Raw genomic sequence first — 15,526 nt, 5'->3', positions numbered from 1 at the left:
AGGATCCGACTCCAGATGTGTGATGCCCCACTGAGCACCTGGTTGCTTGGATCAGTCAGATTTGTTTTCTGCCTAAGTGCCATTCTGAAGCAACTTAACATGAAGGTGGCACGGGGCATATGTTGGGCAGCTGTAGGGTTTCTGGCTGGGTCAGCGGCTCTGTAAGGCTCTTGCCTCTGAAAAGTGAGGCTTGGGAAACTTTTGGTAGCCTCCACATTGACCGTTTGGTGACCGAGTGACGTGTAGGGCTTCAGGATGCTGTCCCTGTTGTGTGATCCAACAGTTATTTCTGTCCTTTGGCGGTGACCCCGCGCTGCTCGGTGCATGGGCTGGGCGAGGGATGAGTCACCGAGCACTCCTGCCCCTTTGCTGTGACAGCGAGATTGCACGCGGGGGAAAAGCGAAGATAAAATGGCCGCTGAGTGTGGGCTGTCCCAAATCAGTGGCATCAGATCTGATGCTCTGCTCCCATCTTCCTTCAAAGGCTGCAGCTTCCCCCAGTCTCACAGATGCGTGTGTGAAAACAGAATCAGTCTGTTTTTCCAATTATGTCAACTGAGTTGATGTTTTCTACAAACTTCACCTCCTTTATATCATGTATATCGTGGCTCCAAGACTAGATCTGCTTCCTTGCATTTAATTTAATTGGTCCCAGGGTTCATTTGCTGGTAGCTTAAGGCTGCAAGCAAAAGAAAACTGCATTTCTATGACTCTCCTTGCCTAAATGCTCCTTTTGCTCTACATAGTCAGTGCGCTGGGACTGCTGAGAAAAGCAGGGGCATAGTCAGTGTCTAATTGTGGTAACTGCAAAACAGCACTAAGTATTTACTTTGGCAGTTTTTGGAACAAGTTGCTGCTTAACACAAGCCTGAAGAGACTTCTTAAGGCAGCTGAATCATTTTGAAGCTGCTCCTGGCTGGATCCAGCCCATGGGGCATTGTGCTGGCCTCGCCGGGCGGTGCAGCCCTTCCTGGCAGGGGGAAAAGCTGTCCTGAAGGGACCAGTTCTCCTCACCCACTACTGCTTGCGGCTCCTGTCTCGGGCACGTGGAAAATGTCTGCTCTGTCCTGGAGAGAGCCCAGCCCCACAGGCTTCACGTGAGAAGGAGCCTCTGGTGGCCCTTGCTACGAGGTGGCACTGAACTCCTTCTGCCACCACTGTGGTCATCTGATGGGGCAAGCCGTTGAAAATCCAGCTTTCTGTCTGTTGTGGCTCAGAAAGACATCTTTAAGCCAAAGCATGTTGGATGTTTTCTGGAGGGCAGAGGGTCTGTGGTTCCTGTGGACACAGAGGCAGGCAGGCGTGGACAGGGAACTTAGCTGAGGGGAGGAAGCCGGAAGAACCTCTTGTGGTTGCTCCAATGGGAGGAAAAAGCAAGATTCTGGCACGCGTTTGCATGCAAGGGGAGGAAGAGCTGAAACTGCTCCTCCGTGTTGCACAGGTAATCCTGTGCTGTTATACACTCATCATGGCTCATCCTTTTGCCTTGCATGACACAAGCATTCATTTTTGTGTTATTAAGTATGCCCCTAATGTGATATAAAAAGCTAAACATATTACCAATTACAGTACAGTGTGCTATTATTTTTTCTGGTCTCTGCAGTGTGCACTTTTTGTATTGTTAATAGACCTTGGGAGTATTTTCTGTCATGCACTTTATCTGCTCCAAATGATCCTTACACTGGGAGGATTTCCTAGAGAAGGCTGGAGCAGTTGCACGCTCTTCACAAGAGCTACTTCTCAGTGCTTCTTGCTGATAGTAGAAAAAATCTACATGCTAAAGGAAAAACCTTGAGATAATCTGGTTGAGATGTCGATGCGCTTCCAGCACTTAGTACTCAATGGGGTTTAAGAGACAGCGCTCACTGCAAGAGTGCTGGCTCTGGGTATCCCCGTTGCTGCAGTGGGGAGGAACACAAGGGCTCCTTGGTTTTGGCGAGGCTGCTTTGAGGCAATAGGTCCAGCCTCATCCTCATCGTTCAGGGGTGAATTATTGTCCAGCTCTCCCTTGCAAACCTCCAGGGTACCACAGCCCCAGAAGGAGGTGCTGAAGACACTCTGTTTGGGGCAAAAGGCAAAAAGAATGGCCAACTGTCCCCTGGTGAGGAGGGAAGGCAAAAAAGGAGTGTGTTCAAAAATGTGAGTGGCAGGGAGCTGTGTCCAGAGCCCTTGGACTCCCCATGTCTCGCCATCTCTCTCCTCACCCTCCACTACAGACAGGGGAGCTGATATTTTGGGAAAGGAGTAAGGAATGGGTTGGAGTGGATTAGGCAGGAGAAAACAAAAACGCTGCTAGGAGGAGGAAAATGTTTATGCATGTTCTCAGCGATACATCTCCAGCTTCTCCTTGCGCGCTGCCCCGGCTGGCGGCAGCAAGGTGACATTTGCCTGTCAGCGATCGCGCTTGGTACCTGAGCTTTGATTGGCGAGCCCTGGGAGGTGTTTGCAGAATCGAGAGCTTTCAAATATGTTTTTAGCTTGGAAGATGGCAGCTGAGTGGGTGCATTTGGTGACAGATGATCCTTGAAAGGTTTAGAAGCAAAGCTATTAAAACCCGGGAGCTGTGCAGAGAGGCAGCGTTGTGAGCACATCGGAGCCCATTTGGTGAGGGGCACAGAAGACGTGGCCACGTCTTGCACGTTTTGCCTGTGATTCCCACCGGTGGGCCCGGCGCGATGTTTCGGGACGGGGAGAACGCCGCCTGCAGATGCTGTTTTTTGGCTTCCCGCATTCATGTGCGAGGTGAGGCACAGCACTGCAGCGGCTGCGTCAGGAGCAGGCTTTGGGATGGTGGTTGCCACAGGCTCCCTTAACAAACCGCAAGCAGCCTCACCCTGTCCTCCCGAAACGGAGCCTGTTGGTGCATTCCTGCCATTCTTCTCCTTAGAGCCATTTCTTTCCATTCACGGGATCAAGAAGACAAAGCAGCTGCTTTGGGAGTCTGAGATTTTTTTTTGTTGGGAACATTAAGTCGAGAGGAGCAGGACGGGAGGATTTATTTTTATTGGAGCGGGGCAGTAGCACTTACCTGATGGGTTCCTGGGGAGAGCAGCAAGCAGCCGAAAGTAGGCAGCTGGCTGCTGCCTTCAGGTGGCACACCTCGGCTGGCAGCTTGCGAAACCCTTTGGGTTGCTTTGGCCTCATCCGTCAGCTGGGGAAGACTGGCCATGGATTTACAGCTGCTGGTTATAGTCACAGACCTAAAGCCGAGCCATACAATCTCTCCTGTAGGTCTTCTGAAAACCTACCTTCCACCTGTAAATAAATATTCCCTTTACATATACTTGACAAATTCCTTGCCAGTTTTTTTCCCATAATTTCTCATGTTTTTCTCCAGATCCTTTCTTATCTCTGTAATGTTGCCTCAGTCGCAGGCTGTGCACCTCTAATAGGAACTGAGTAATGTGGCTTTACTGCTTGTCATCGAGAAATTATGCACAAATTTCCCCCAGGGCTGCTGTTCTCTTGAATCCTGGTGGGCTTCAGCTAACTGTATCGCGTCTCCCTCGTCCACCAGTCTGCATTGCTTCTGTAGGGAGGAAAACAATAAAACTTTAAGCATGTTGGCTCGATGCTATTATTTTTTTTTATCGTTGATTTCTAGTTTGTAGGCAGCACATGTGCATCCATTTAACACCGTCCATCTTTAAAATGGAAATGTTCAGAAGGTATTTGGTATTTTTGCTCCCAGTGAATTATGGAAGGTTGAAATGGAAGAGCTACACACGCACACAAAAAAAACACGCTGTCTGAACTTAAAGCGCGGTGGCAACCCATGAAAACAATCAGGGAACTTTGCTTTTGTGTCTGGTGCATATATGGCAAGTAGAATGAGAGCTGAAGCATTTTACATAACCCTATTTTTTTCCACACGCACATCTTGAAAAATGCAGAAGGTACCAAGTACGTCGACAAACCTGCAGAGCCTCACACCAGATTTATGAGCAGAATCCAGGCCCTTTCAAACAGCAGTGTTGAACAGGGAGTAGTTGTAATTCCTTGTCCGTTCTTTTTTATTTTTGTTTAATTTTATAAAGACCATCTGCAGGGTGAAAGCTGGGACTTTGGACTCGGCCAAGCACCAGCATGCAACACTAAAACAAAACAAACCAACCCCATAAGCACTGTCTGGATCTCTCTTATTCCTCTCCCATGCCCTGCTGGGAGGCCTGGACACTGCCAGCAGCAGATACAAACATGTAGTAGGTAGCACCCACCTCAAAAACCCATCCACGGTTGCATCTCCCAGCTCTCCTCCCCAGCCGAAACTCCAGGAGAAGGAGCTGAAGCAGCTGCAGGTGCTGCCCTGAAAACATCCATGCCAGTGGCTCAGTGCTCACATCTAGCCGGGCTGTGGGTTTTCTTTTTTTACCCCTGACCCTTCAATCTTACCGGGAAACCCCAAACCGTCCATTTGCTTGCCCACAGCTCCCTCCTTCTAAGGTGCTGTCACAGTCTATGGCACTGTCCCTTCTGTGCTTGGGGCACGCAAGCCATTTGGCACAGTGGGCTCGGCCGATGTGGCTCGTTTATTTTATTTCGTTATTTTTGTGCTGCAGCCCCATGAACTGCATGGCAGAGGTAGAACCAGTGTGCAACGGTGCCTCGGCAGGCAGAAAGCCCTCGTGCACCGGCTACACCCATATGGGTTTGGTGTGGTAGCAACTGGATTTTGTGGGGCTGTGCAGAGATCCCGGTTCCCATGTTTTAAGTGCGTCTGTGTTTTTTGAAGTGCTCTGAGACCCACACGCTCTGCCTCCAGGCTCTGCCAGCGCGGCCCAGCAGTGGCGTTAAATTCTGGGCTTTCGCAGCTGGCCGAGACCGAGGCAGGCGCTGGTGCGTGCCTCCACTCGGAGCAGCCACCAAAACCTGCCCGCTCCTTCACACCCCCCGCACCACCACCAGCCCCCCAAAGTGCCCGGCGCCGAGCCCGGCAGGCACGGGGGGGGCCGCGCCGCTGCCGCCCCGGGGCTGGGCCCGCCGGGAGCGGCCTCCCCTCGGCGGGGGCGTCCCGGGGGACCCCCCGCGGCCCCGGGCGCTGCCCCCGGCCCCGGCAGGCGGCGGGAGCTCCGCGGCGCGCTCGGCCCCGGCCGCCCGCCCCCTCCTGCCCGCCGCGTGTGTGCGGGCGTGTGCGAGCCTCCCGCCCGCTCTCCTGCCTCGCCTGGCGCCGGTGGATCGGGAGCGCCCCTCGCGCAGCCGGCTCCGGGGCCGCGGGGGCCGGCGGCGGCGGCGGGGCCCCGGGGGCCGGAGCGGGGCCGGGGTGGGGGGGGGAGCCGGGCCGGGGGCGGGGAGGCGGCGGCGGGCGGCCCCGGGGGAAAGTTGCCGGGCGGCAGGCGAGGGGCGAGCGCGGCGGCGGCGGGAGCATGGGCACTTTGCGGGATTTACAGTACGCGCTGCAGGAGAAGATCGAGGAGCTGCGACAGCGGGATGCGCTCATCGACGAGCTGGAGCTGGAGTTGGACCAGAAGGACGAACTGATCCAGAAGCTGCAAAACGAGCTGGACAAGTACCGCTCGGTGATCCGGCCCGCCACGCAGCAGGCGCAGCAGCAGAGCGCCGGCACCTTGCAGGGCGAGCAGCGGACCAAGCGGCAGGCGATCTCGGCCGAGCCCACCGCCTTCGACATCCAGGACCTGAGCCACGTCACCCTCCCCTTCTACCCCAAGAGCCCGCAGTAAGCACGGCTGACCGGCCGCCCGCAGCTCCGGGAAAGTTGCGAGCTCCGGGCGCGGGCCGCCGGCGGAGTTTCCGCGCTCGGCCGCTGGGAGCGGGGCCGGCCGGGGGCTGTGGGCGGCGAGGGGGCGAAGCTGCCGCGGGAAGGGGGGGAGCCGGCGGCGGGGCTGCGGGCAGGGAGAGCGGCAGGGATGGGGATGGGGCGGGTGGCCGCCGTCCTGCCTCGCCGCAGGCTGCGCGGATCGCGGCGGCTTCGTGGAGGGAGCGGAGCCCCCGCGGGGCCGCATCGCCTCAGCCCCCCGGCCCCTGAACCGCGGCGCTGCCGAGGGGAGAAGGGGACGAGGGGCGCCGGGGCTGCACCCGCCCGGCCGGCGGCTGACATCTTCCCGCGGAACCGAGCGGGCACGGGAGCGCCGGGTCGCAGCCAAAACATCCCCGTAGTTGTTTTTTTCCATCAGTATCGTTTTTTTTTTTTTCTTTTTTTTTTTTCCCCTCTCCTCCCCCCCAGCTTCGGGACGCAGGTCGCCGCCGCACGTGGCGGCGGCGCTGACCCGGCTGGCAGCCGCATCCCTCCTGCAAAAAGGCAGCGGAGCCTTCTATAAAAAAATAATATATATTTAATAATAAAGCACACAAAACCCACCCAGAAAGCGCCCCGCACCCGCGCAGGTGCCGAGGGCGAGGCGCCCAGGTGCTCCCCATCGCCCTCGCCGCGGCTGCCGGAGGCGGCGGCCGCTCGCCGCCGGGACCCGCCCGCGGTGCAGAGCGGGGCCGGGGCCGGGGCCGGGGCCGCGCCGCCTGGGCCCTGCCCTGTCCGCCGCCATGGCGGGGCCCCGCCGTCTCCCGGCAACCGCCCCAGGAGGCGGCCGCCATAGCCGGGACCCTCGGCCGGGCCCGGCCCCGAGGAGCCGCCGTGTGGCGGGGGCAGGCTCCCCCTTCCCCGCCCTCCCTCCCTGGCGTCGGTTGTCCACAGATATTTTGCCCTTTTAAGGCGAACGGCTGCGGATCGGGATCCAAAACGGCGGCGGGGCGACGCTGTGGTGGTCGCAGAAAGCCCCCCGAACGCCTCAGCCAGGCTCGGCGTCCCCCTGCCCCGGTGCCCGGCCGCCTGGCAGCCCGAGCTCTTCGGTAGCATAAGGCAGCTGAGGAGAGGCGAGGGACCGAGGGCTGGTGCTCCCCGGCACTGCGCGCACACCTGTGGTACCTTCAGTTAGCATACAGCACACCAAAACAGCTAATGATAAGGCTGCCGTGAGGGACTGGGCTGTAACTTCCACTGTACGTCAGCCTGTCGCTGACAGAAACACTTATTTTTCTCTCACGGGTGTATGCGTGCTTGCCCCTTGGTGTCCGAGCACAAAATGGTGGTGGGGAGCTGAGGGCAGTGGCGGGTCAAGGCTTTGCTCCCAGAGGGTTTGGTGTGGAGAAACCCGCGCGGCTGTGCTGCTGCCCTGCTGCTGCATGCCAGAAGTGGTGGTTCTCGTGTTTTAACCGATAGAGCTGCATACTGAGTCGCCTAGAGCTTGTGAAAGAGCTCCAACTTTGAGTAGAGCAAATCTTCAGTCTCTGATCCGTGCAGTGAAATACATAGGAAGCCTGTCAAAGCTTTGAATTAACATTTTTTGGCTTGAATTTTAGTTTCTCGTTCCATAAATGCCTTCCTGTAGCCACCCTTGGAGTGTAGTGCATGCTACCTGCCTGAACCAGTATTTAATATTGACCTTCCACGGTCAATACTCTGATGCCATTTAGGATACTCCAGGTTGAGTTACTGCTTCACACCTTAATCGGTGAGGTGGGAAAGATCACTGTTTGCGGCTTCGGGACCGTGCTCTGCTCTAGTATTCGCAGTTCTGCCTGAACGGTCGTGTTTTGTGGTCAGCTCTTAAAGCCTCACGCCAGAGGACTGATGCCTGCTGAGGCAATGCGGTCTCCTGGAGATAGGTGGTCATTTCGGGCGCTTACTAAATCCATAAGGTATGGCACTGTTGAGCATTTTTAATTTGAGCATCCGAGTAGAAAGGAAGAAATCCCTATGTAAAAGAAAGCAGAAGCAAGAGCTGTGTATTCCGCTTTGCCTGGAGTTCTTACCATTAAAATCCAGATGAGCTGCTCTCATTTTGGTGTCTATGTCTGGGAAACTGGGTGAGGAAGCACAACTGCTTTAATTTATTGGTATCATTAATACTTAAATTGTGATTTTTCTTACGTTTTTCTACATGTGACTTGCACAGTCCACTCACATGTGGTTGAGAAGTCCTTGTCTTGATTAAACAAGCAGAACACAATCTTTACGATACTTTGATGTTCAGAACAACGGTTTATGGCGGTACTGGAGGTTAGGGTGGAAAGGAGCTAGAAGCCAACCACAATTAAAACATAAAAGGCAGGGTTGACTTTTTTTCCCAATTGATGCTGAATTTCAACAACTTTTGAGGTGATGGGATCCAGCCTTTGGTATCTTCCCGTTTTCCAGCATTGGGCAAAGTAGGAGTGCCAAGAGGACAAGGAAAAATTTCAGTTGTTTGGTTGCCTGTATTTGCAGCTTTTTTCCTTTTTTTTTTTTTTTTCTTTTCTTTTCAGCTAAGTGGTGCTGGGTATGCCCTCCTGATCTGGTGGAGCACCTAAGGCACCTGGATGTTATAGGGTCAGTGAAAGCCTGTTAAAAATGATTGCTGATCATGAAAGCATGATGGCTTGTGTTACTTGTCTGTCTGTCTGTGGTGAAACATCTGTGGAAGCTGTTTTGATGCCACATGGAAGATTGTTGGTTGTAAAATAATTAAACTCTGAATGGCTTTTAAGCGTGAAAGTAAATTTAACTGCCTCTTAGAGAAAAATAGCATGAAAATTCCTGCAAGGCCTTACCTTGCATGCAGAAAAACCACTGGTTAAGATACACATAGCTTTTTAAAAAAATCTGTGTCAGAGCATTCAGTTTTAGTCCCTGTTGCAGTATTGCGCTTATTTTGCCTTTATTATTATTATTTTTTTTAATCTTACTAACGTGAAATGGGAGTTCATGTGAGGAGTGTATAGCTAAAATATGTAGAGGGACACATCCTGCCAGTTTCTTCTCAGTTATGAGACCAGTGAGATAAGTCAGACATTTGCATCTTTATCAGTCTTTGTATTGAAGTAACTAGATTAAGGTTGTCTAAAGTGTTTTTTTTTTTCTTCACCCCAAAGGTTTCAAGAAGTGACTGGAGTTAGTTGGTAAAGACTGTTGAGAATGCTGGATGCTTTTCCCTGGCTGAAAAATGCTATGACATATCCTTATCTCCTCTTCATCTCCTAGAATTGCTGTTCTGTTTGTTTTTCCACACCTTTGACCTCTTGCAGGATATATTCTGACTGCTAACAGCTTGTCAGCTTTAAAAGAGTACTGTGAGACCAAGTTTGTACCAACAGTTATTTCAATTAACATTTTACAAAGCTGCAGACCGAAGAACAGCTTTTTCAGTTAGGAAGCTGTAGCATTTGTTTCTTTGCTTTCCTTATTTTGCACTTACAATGGGAAAACACGCAGGACTATTACTTTAAAATGATGTTTCCTTTTGTGATCGGCCCCACCTGTATGGTTTCTTTTTGATGGAAGACTGTGTAATCAGCATATTTTGTTTTCCAGAAGGAAGAAAATTGTACGAGCAGAATGGAAACCAAAGCAGAGAGCTAATGAGCATGAAGGATTTATAGGGCCCGGTCTTCTCTTGTCAGAGGTGGCGTGTGCTCTGTCATTGCCTTCGCTGAGATGAGGCAAAGTGCTGTGTCATTTATAGAAACTGTTGAGTAAGATGGAAAAAGACTTGTTTTTATGAGTTAACAGACTTGGGAATGCTTCGAATGTAAAATTGGGAAATCTGCCAAAATCTCAGATTCATTTTGGAGGGGAGGAGCAGTCTGTGCGTGGTGTTAAAGAGTTCTGGGTTTCAGAAAAACCAAAACCCATATTTGGTTGCATAGCCTTAGGGAAAGTACAACATACATACAAGAGATTTAACAAAATCCCTTCAACAGCTAAAGCGATGCTTTGAAGGCAAATGAGCACATCTTGTATGGGCCAGGGGCATATTTTTAAGTGATCATAATAGTAATAATAAAAAAGCAGAAATATTTGAAAAGCGCTTCATATTTAGAATGTTTGCATAAAATTATCTGCTGATATTTATAAATGATATCTATGCTGCGGTACCTAGGAGCCGTCCGTTAATAACAACTCTTAAACTAGTTCTAAAAATAACAACAGCGCCTTTTGTTAAAACGCACACATTCCCGTTTCAACAATAATTTAGAGGATGGTTGCAACACAATTTAACCACTCGAAACAGAGATTGATGAAGGACCTGTGATCAGGAGCTGAGACAACCTTCCCGGAGTGATTGCTTCCTGAAAAGTAGTGCAGGAGCTATGAAATCAGGCAAGGATTGGTGGCCTCTACAGTCGTGCTGCATTCAGGTTTTGGTGTCACGCAGCACAGAATATCAAAAGCAGTCAGCAGCGATGGATGTAAACAGGCGACGGTGATGCAACCTTATTATATTTTTTTTTTCCCCAGTATCAAAATATAATTCCATGTGATGTGACCAGTTGGAATTCATTTATGGTCTGAGTGTAATTAACTGCTGGGGTTGCTATGTGACGTAATGTTGATTCAGTCTGAGTGTTAATGTTGTCCTAAAGAAGAATTTACGTGCCTGGAAATACCTGCTAATTCCTGACTGAGCTCTGACATCCACCGAAGTCAGTGGGTGTTTGTGGTTTCGGGGGACTTTGGGCTTTGGGACCTTAGGGTTAGGACTTCACTGGTATGCAGGACTTAGAGGCTTTTGAGGCGATGGGGAAGCACCTCTGCGCAGGTAGGAGACCTGTGGAAGGGACGAGGTGCCCGCTGTTCCCTCACTTGTGTGATCAGCCGAGGCAGCTTGCACAGACTCCCAGGCACCCAGCGTGCTCACGCAGCAGGTCTGAGAGCTCAGAAACCCATATCTCTCGCTCCGCAGGGATGGGTTTCCATTGTGAAGGATTATATGCTCCCTGACAGGAGCTTTGCATGCAGCACGGCGAGGACAGAGGAGAATGGAAGTCAGTCAAACATTATTTCGCTCTGTTTTGACAGGTCTGGTTTGGCAGTAGCGAAGTACCGTGGTGCTGGTGGATGGGGCTTTCCTCTGCACAGGGGCACGCGCGTGACTCATGCCTCGAAGTCTGTGCCACTTAATGTGTTGTGAAGTGGCAGCTTGAGATTGCTGATAGGTTTGCTCTTCGTATGATTCAGCCTTCTGAGACTTTGGTTACTAGCAGTGGTAAGGAATAACTGTATTGTATTTAGTTATGCGGAGGACAAAGATTTTTCTATATCCAAGTACTGTCTGGGTCATCTCTGAAGTACGCTTGTTTAGGCAGGTAATTTTTATGCCAACTGTAAACTGTAATGACCAGAGATGTTTTTATTCAAAGGAAGGTCAAAAGTAATTTGTTGGACAAAGGTATTAAAACCGTCTGTTTTGTCATTTTGTGTCTGATTATTGTTTTGAGTAGTGATGGCAAGAGTAAACTTCGATGTAATTTCGATTATTTTTAATTTTGCTTAGTAGCAACAAGCAACACAAAATCCTCTGAATCTCTGCAGCTTTTGGATATTTCTTTTAGCAGCATAGTGTAAAACACAAAGTTTTTAAGCAAAATGACTTTTGTTTAGAAACTATATTGATTTTTTTTTGGTGACTGCAAAACAAAACTATTCAGCAAGTATAGTAGTTTTAAGCAAGCTAATCGCTCTTAACAAAGGGCTGTCATTAACATATTTTTAATTTCTAATATATCTCCATAAATTCACTTTCTAGAGAATTGTTTTTTTTCCTCTTCTCTGTATTATTGGGTGAATGCTGTTGATGGGTAGTTTTAAAGTACATCAGCAGAAAATAAGATCCCTGGCCTTGGGCACGAATGCCATCTCTTCAGACTTGCTGTGAAAGTTGTCCTGAGCTTTTGCATCCCGTGTTGCTAAATACAATATGCATCCTACGTATCAGAAATGAGTCAGAAAACCCACCAGATCAGTGTGCTGATAGTGAGCAAAAATGTATGTGGTAGTGCAAGGCTTTAGACTAGTTGTCCGCCAGCAGCGACCTGTCCTGCAGACTTGCTGGAAGGGGAAAGGACTTCATGCCTTTGCTAAACACCCTCTCACTGAGGACCTGAAGCAGAGTGTGAGTCAAGGGGGGAGATGCTCCGTTGCAGAGTTTAAAAAACAAACACAAAACAAAACCCAAAAAACCAAACCCTACAGCAACTTGATATGTAATGGTTTCTTTGCTTATGCTGCTTGGAATAGATACTGTGGGATGCTAAAATTTCAGAAGTCAATGAACGTGAACCTTCTCTTAAGGTAAGGGTCCTGGGAGACTGCTTTGATTTACTGCCTTAAATGACACCCCTAGCTGCCTGTGCTGCTGATATTTCTTGTCTTCTGGCTTTTTGTGGTGCCAAAATGCATTTGTAGCTGGCTAAAGGATAAATACCTGTGCAGATGTTTTTCAGTTGCTGTTTTGACATTTCCAGGGGGTATGTGCAGGCAGAGAAGTCCACACCATTCACATTTTGCGCGGCTTATTTTGTTTTGAAGGTCTAATAGAGCAGGAAAAAAAATAACAGAAGTATTTGCTACACTGGAGCCTAAAACAACTCCTTTATCAAATAATTCCTTTCTCCTTTTCTGTGTGTCTATAGAAAGTGGCTTGGTTGCATGTATTAGCATTGCTTTGGTATGTCCTGTGTACACTGACATCCAAAAGTCTGAAATTGTATGAAGGTCTCTTTGAAACACTGGTAGAGCACCTACCTGGGAGGGTTTGTGTCATGGAGATACCTACAGCGTACTTGTGGAACAGTGAGCACAGGACTTGCATTTTGCAATGTTCATGCAGTCTCTGGTTTCCTTGGAAACTAGTGCCTGAGCACATACAGCCAAACTTGAACACTGGTGCATGGTTTCGAAGTAGAAAATGGGCTCCTAGACTTTAACGTTGCAAAGTAGAGTTGGGGTTATTTGGACTGTATTTAGTGCTTGTTTGTTAGTGGCATTTTTGGAGTAGCATATCGCTGAAATAAAGCCTCCAGTCCTACTGCAGTGTTTCCCTGTTGGGAGCTGCATTCTGTTCTCCAAACCCTCCTTTTTGATTTGGTTTGTGGGCATATTTGCTGGAGGTGTCTCCTGTCCAACACACAAATGGTGTCAGGAGAGCCGTGGACCAGCTCTGCGATGTAGGCTGGAAGTGGATCTGAAAACTATCTGCGTAGGCCAGCTCGTTTTGGTTCATGTCATATTCTGTGAGGTGGTGGGTAGTTGGGACGAACAGGAGAAATCATAACATAGCTGTCTGGCTCAGCTGGAAAGGAGCTGTACTCTTGTACATGCCTGAGCGTTGCTATCGTCGGTTCCAAGAAATGGATGTAATGACAGTTGTGTGTGTGCATGTATATACTTACCATGCGTATAGGTGTAGTGCATTAGCACAAGATGAACTTTTATTAGAGTATAAAACCATTCAGTCTTGATAATGGTGGTGTATATGGATTTTTTCCAAGTATCACTAGTGCTCCGGGACTGTTTGAGCGCTGTTCGCTTCTGAAGCTGAATGGCCATAGTGTGTAATTCAGACTCAGGAGCAAAAGAGTAAATACCTGGTGACATGGAGCCACGGCTTTAGATTTTCATCACATCCCTGCCACCAGTGTAAGTTGGTCCCTGCGATCTGGATCTGTCAGTGCTTATTGCTATTTAAACTGCCTACTGGATGCAAGTTTCTGCAAAGGTCCGCTGGGTGAGGGGAATTTGTGTTCTTGTAATCCACAGGCAAATGAATCCATATGAAGAAAATAACTTCCCTGGTGTGTGAAGTTTCTAATGAGTAGAAGAAATCAATCACTTCATGACTGAAACAGCACATTGAGGTGATAATAGGCAAGCAGCTAATGAAAGTGTAGGTAAACCAAATGTGATGCAAATAATGCCATGCAGCTGTAAGTTTGTACTTGTTTAAAACAATCTCAGTTGTCTTAGTTGCTATTGATAGGCTTTGAAAATCATGTCTCTTAGAAGCCTGAGAAATTTCTTTAGTTAAAATGGGAGATTGTCCTTTCTGAGTTGGAAATACATGCACAAATGCATACAGATGTTTGCCTTGAAGTTTCAATGTGTTTTAAATTGGTAAAATCCTGCAATGGGTTACAAGCAAAGTTGGTAAAGTTAGCTAAATCTGATCACGTACAGGAGATGTGCGTTTTTGGCAACTACTATGTTTGTAGTTTGATTTTTTTTTTTTAATGAATGAGTGAAATATACTTCTGACACTTGATAAGTGACACATGATCTTGAGCAGTGTTGTTCAACACAGCTGTCACAGAGACCAGTCCTGTGATGACAGCAGCTCGCCGGACAGTTTGATACCTGCCTGGGAGGCTGCAGAGGTGCGGGGCAGGCAGCAGCAAGGACTTGCTGAAGAGACAGACAAGGCAGTAGGGTTTCTTTTCTCTCCTCCTGCCATAAGAAGGGCGGATGGAAAAACTGGGCCTTCAGGAGTTGTAAAGGGGGCTGAGGAGGGTAAAGGAAACAGAACATCCTTCCAGCTTTCAGGAGTGACCTGCGGTTGGATACAGATCGGCAGGGTGGGATTGCAAACTGCGGTCTGTGGGCTGAATTTGTTGCATGTGTTCCCTCCATCTCCGCTTCCAAGTTTCTGCTGAGGTTCCTGCATGCGCTGGATGTCCTCCCTGTGCCCTTCACAACATGTACCTTGGCTCTGTGTTCCTGAGCCCTCACAGGTCTGGCATTCCTGCCTGCTGTGGCAGAGCAGACTGTTCCTCTCAGGAAAGGGTCTCTCTTCCCTTTTCTTCTTGGCCCTTAGTTACTTCACTGGACCATTTGTTCCTGTTCCTGCTCCTCCTTTTCCCCAAGGTTTTTCTCTCTTCCTACAGATGGTTGCCCATCTTCTCCCTCAGCCACAAAGCCCTTCATTCTACAAAGCTGCCCCATCTGTTAGGGTCAAGACTTTACATCTCCCAAAGAAACCTCCCTCGTTTCCTCTATACATCAGGAGGCAGCAAGCTTCCAGTGGCTGCAGCGTGAGGTAGCGCAGGAAGCTTGATTTTCCTGACAGGCCAGCTTTTCTAGCAGGCCAGTTTGCACAGGATCCACTGACTTGTGATCGATCAGATGTGATGTCCCGCGGCCTCCCGTTAGGGGAAACAGCAGTTCTGTCAAGTGGGTTGCCTGGCCCTCGCTCGGCTCAGATGAAAGCCAGATAATGCTTCCCTTCAGCATCCCCTGGCCAAAGGAACTAGCACTGAAAGGGACACACAGCGAGAGCAGCACTTTGCTTTGTGTCGGGGCCGTCAGCGGTAATGGCTTCGAGGTGCCATCGACAAAACATCGCAGCGCTGTGAGGCGGTGGCAGAATGCCATTCTGCTGGTCCTCGATCCTGCAGTCGTGCCCGTGGGCTGAATCCTCAGGTCTCGCTGGTGGGGCGTGTACGGATGGCCTAGTTAGTGGGACGAGCCTCAGCTGGGAGTGGGGTGGGCCTGCCTTCATGCCATACCTACCTCAGGGCCGAGCGCTCTGATGGTGCGGCTGAAACACGCTGGGTGTTTGAGAACATGCTGAACTGGGGTGTGTGTGTACATGCGCTTTTTCCTTACACATCTTTGCACTTTTAAATCCTGTTAACAGAGCAATTGCACGAAGGGGAGAAAACATCTCCTGCTCATCAGACACTTGATTGCTTTCTGTTTTCCCAGTAGAAGTGCAGATCTGCGAGGCACACGAGAGAAATGAAGCATGGAGAGATGATGGCT

General features: G+C 49.9%; 1 protein-coding gene across 4 annotated transcripts in view; it reads left to right on the top strand.

Annotated features, from left to right (window-relative positions):
• PRKG1 (protein kinase cGMP-dependent 1) overlaps positions 1–15,526 on the top strand; it is a 466,091-nt gene that overhangs the window by 23,169 nt on the left and 427,396 nt on the right. Inside the window, exons 1-2 of one of the 4 annotated variants that reach the window (XM_040562956.1) lie at positions 6,711–6,924; positions 10,172–10,179. The exons of 1 other annotated variant lie outside the window; for it this stretch is intronic. Coding sequence is in view for 1 of the 3 variants with exons in the window: in XM_040562952.1 (XP_040418886.1) it covers positions 5,364–5,674 (311 nt within the window). In the remaining 2 variants the exon portion in view is untranslated. Of the gene's footprint in view, positions 1–5,279; positions 5,675–6,710; positions 6,952–10,171; positions 10,180–15,526 lie in introns of those variants that run through there. 2 more of the 4 variants (XM_040562952.1, XM_040562954.1) reach the window with 2 other exon arrangements.

This window comes from Cygnus olor, chromosome 7 (assembly GCF_009769625.2).
Source record: "Cygnus olor isolate bCygOlo1 chromosome 7, bCygOlo1.pri.v2, whole genome shotgun sequence".
NCBI lineage: Eukaryota > Metazoa > Chordata > Aves > Anseriformes > Anatidae > Cygnus > Cygnus olor.
The sequence above is the reverse complement of the archived record's forward strand: the minus strand, read 5'-3'. Positions and strand labels throughout refer to the sequence as shown.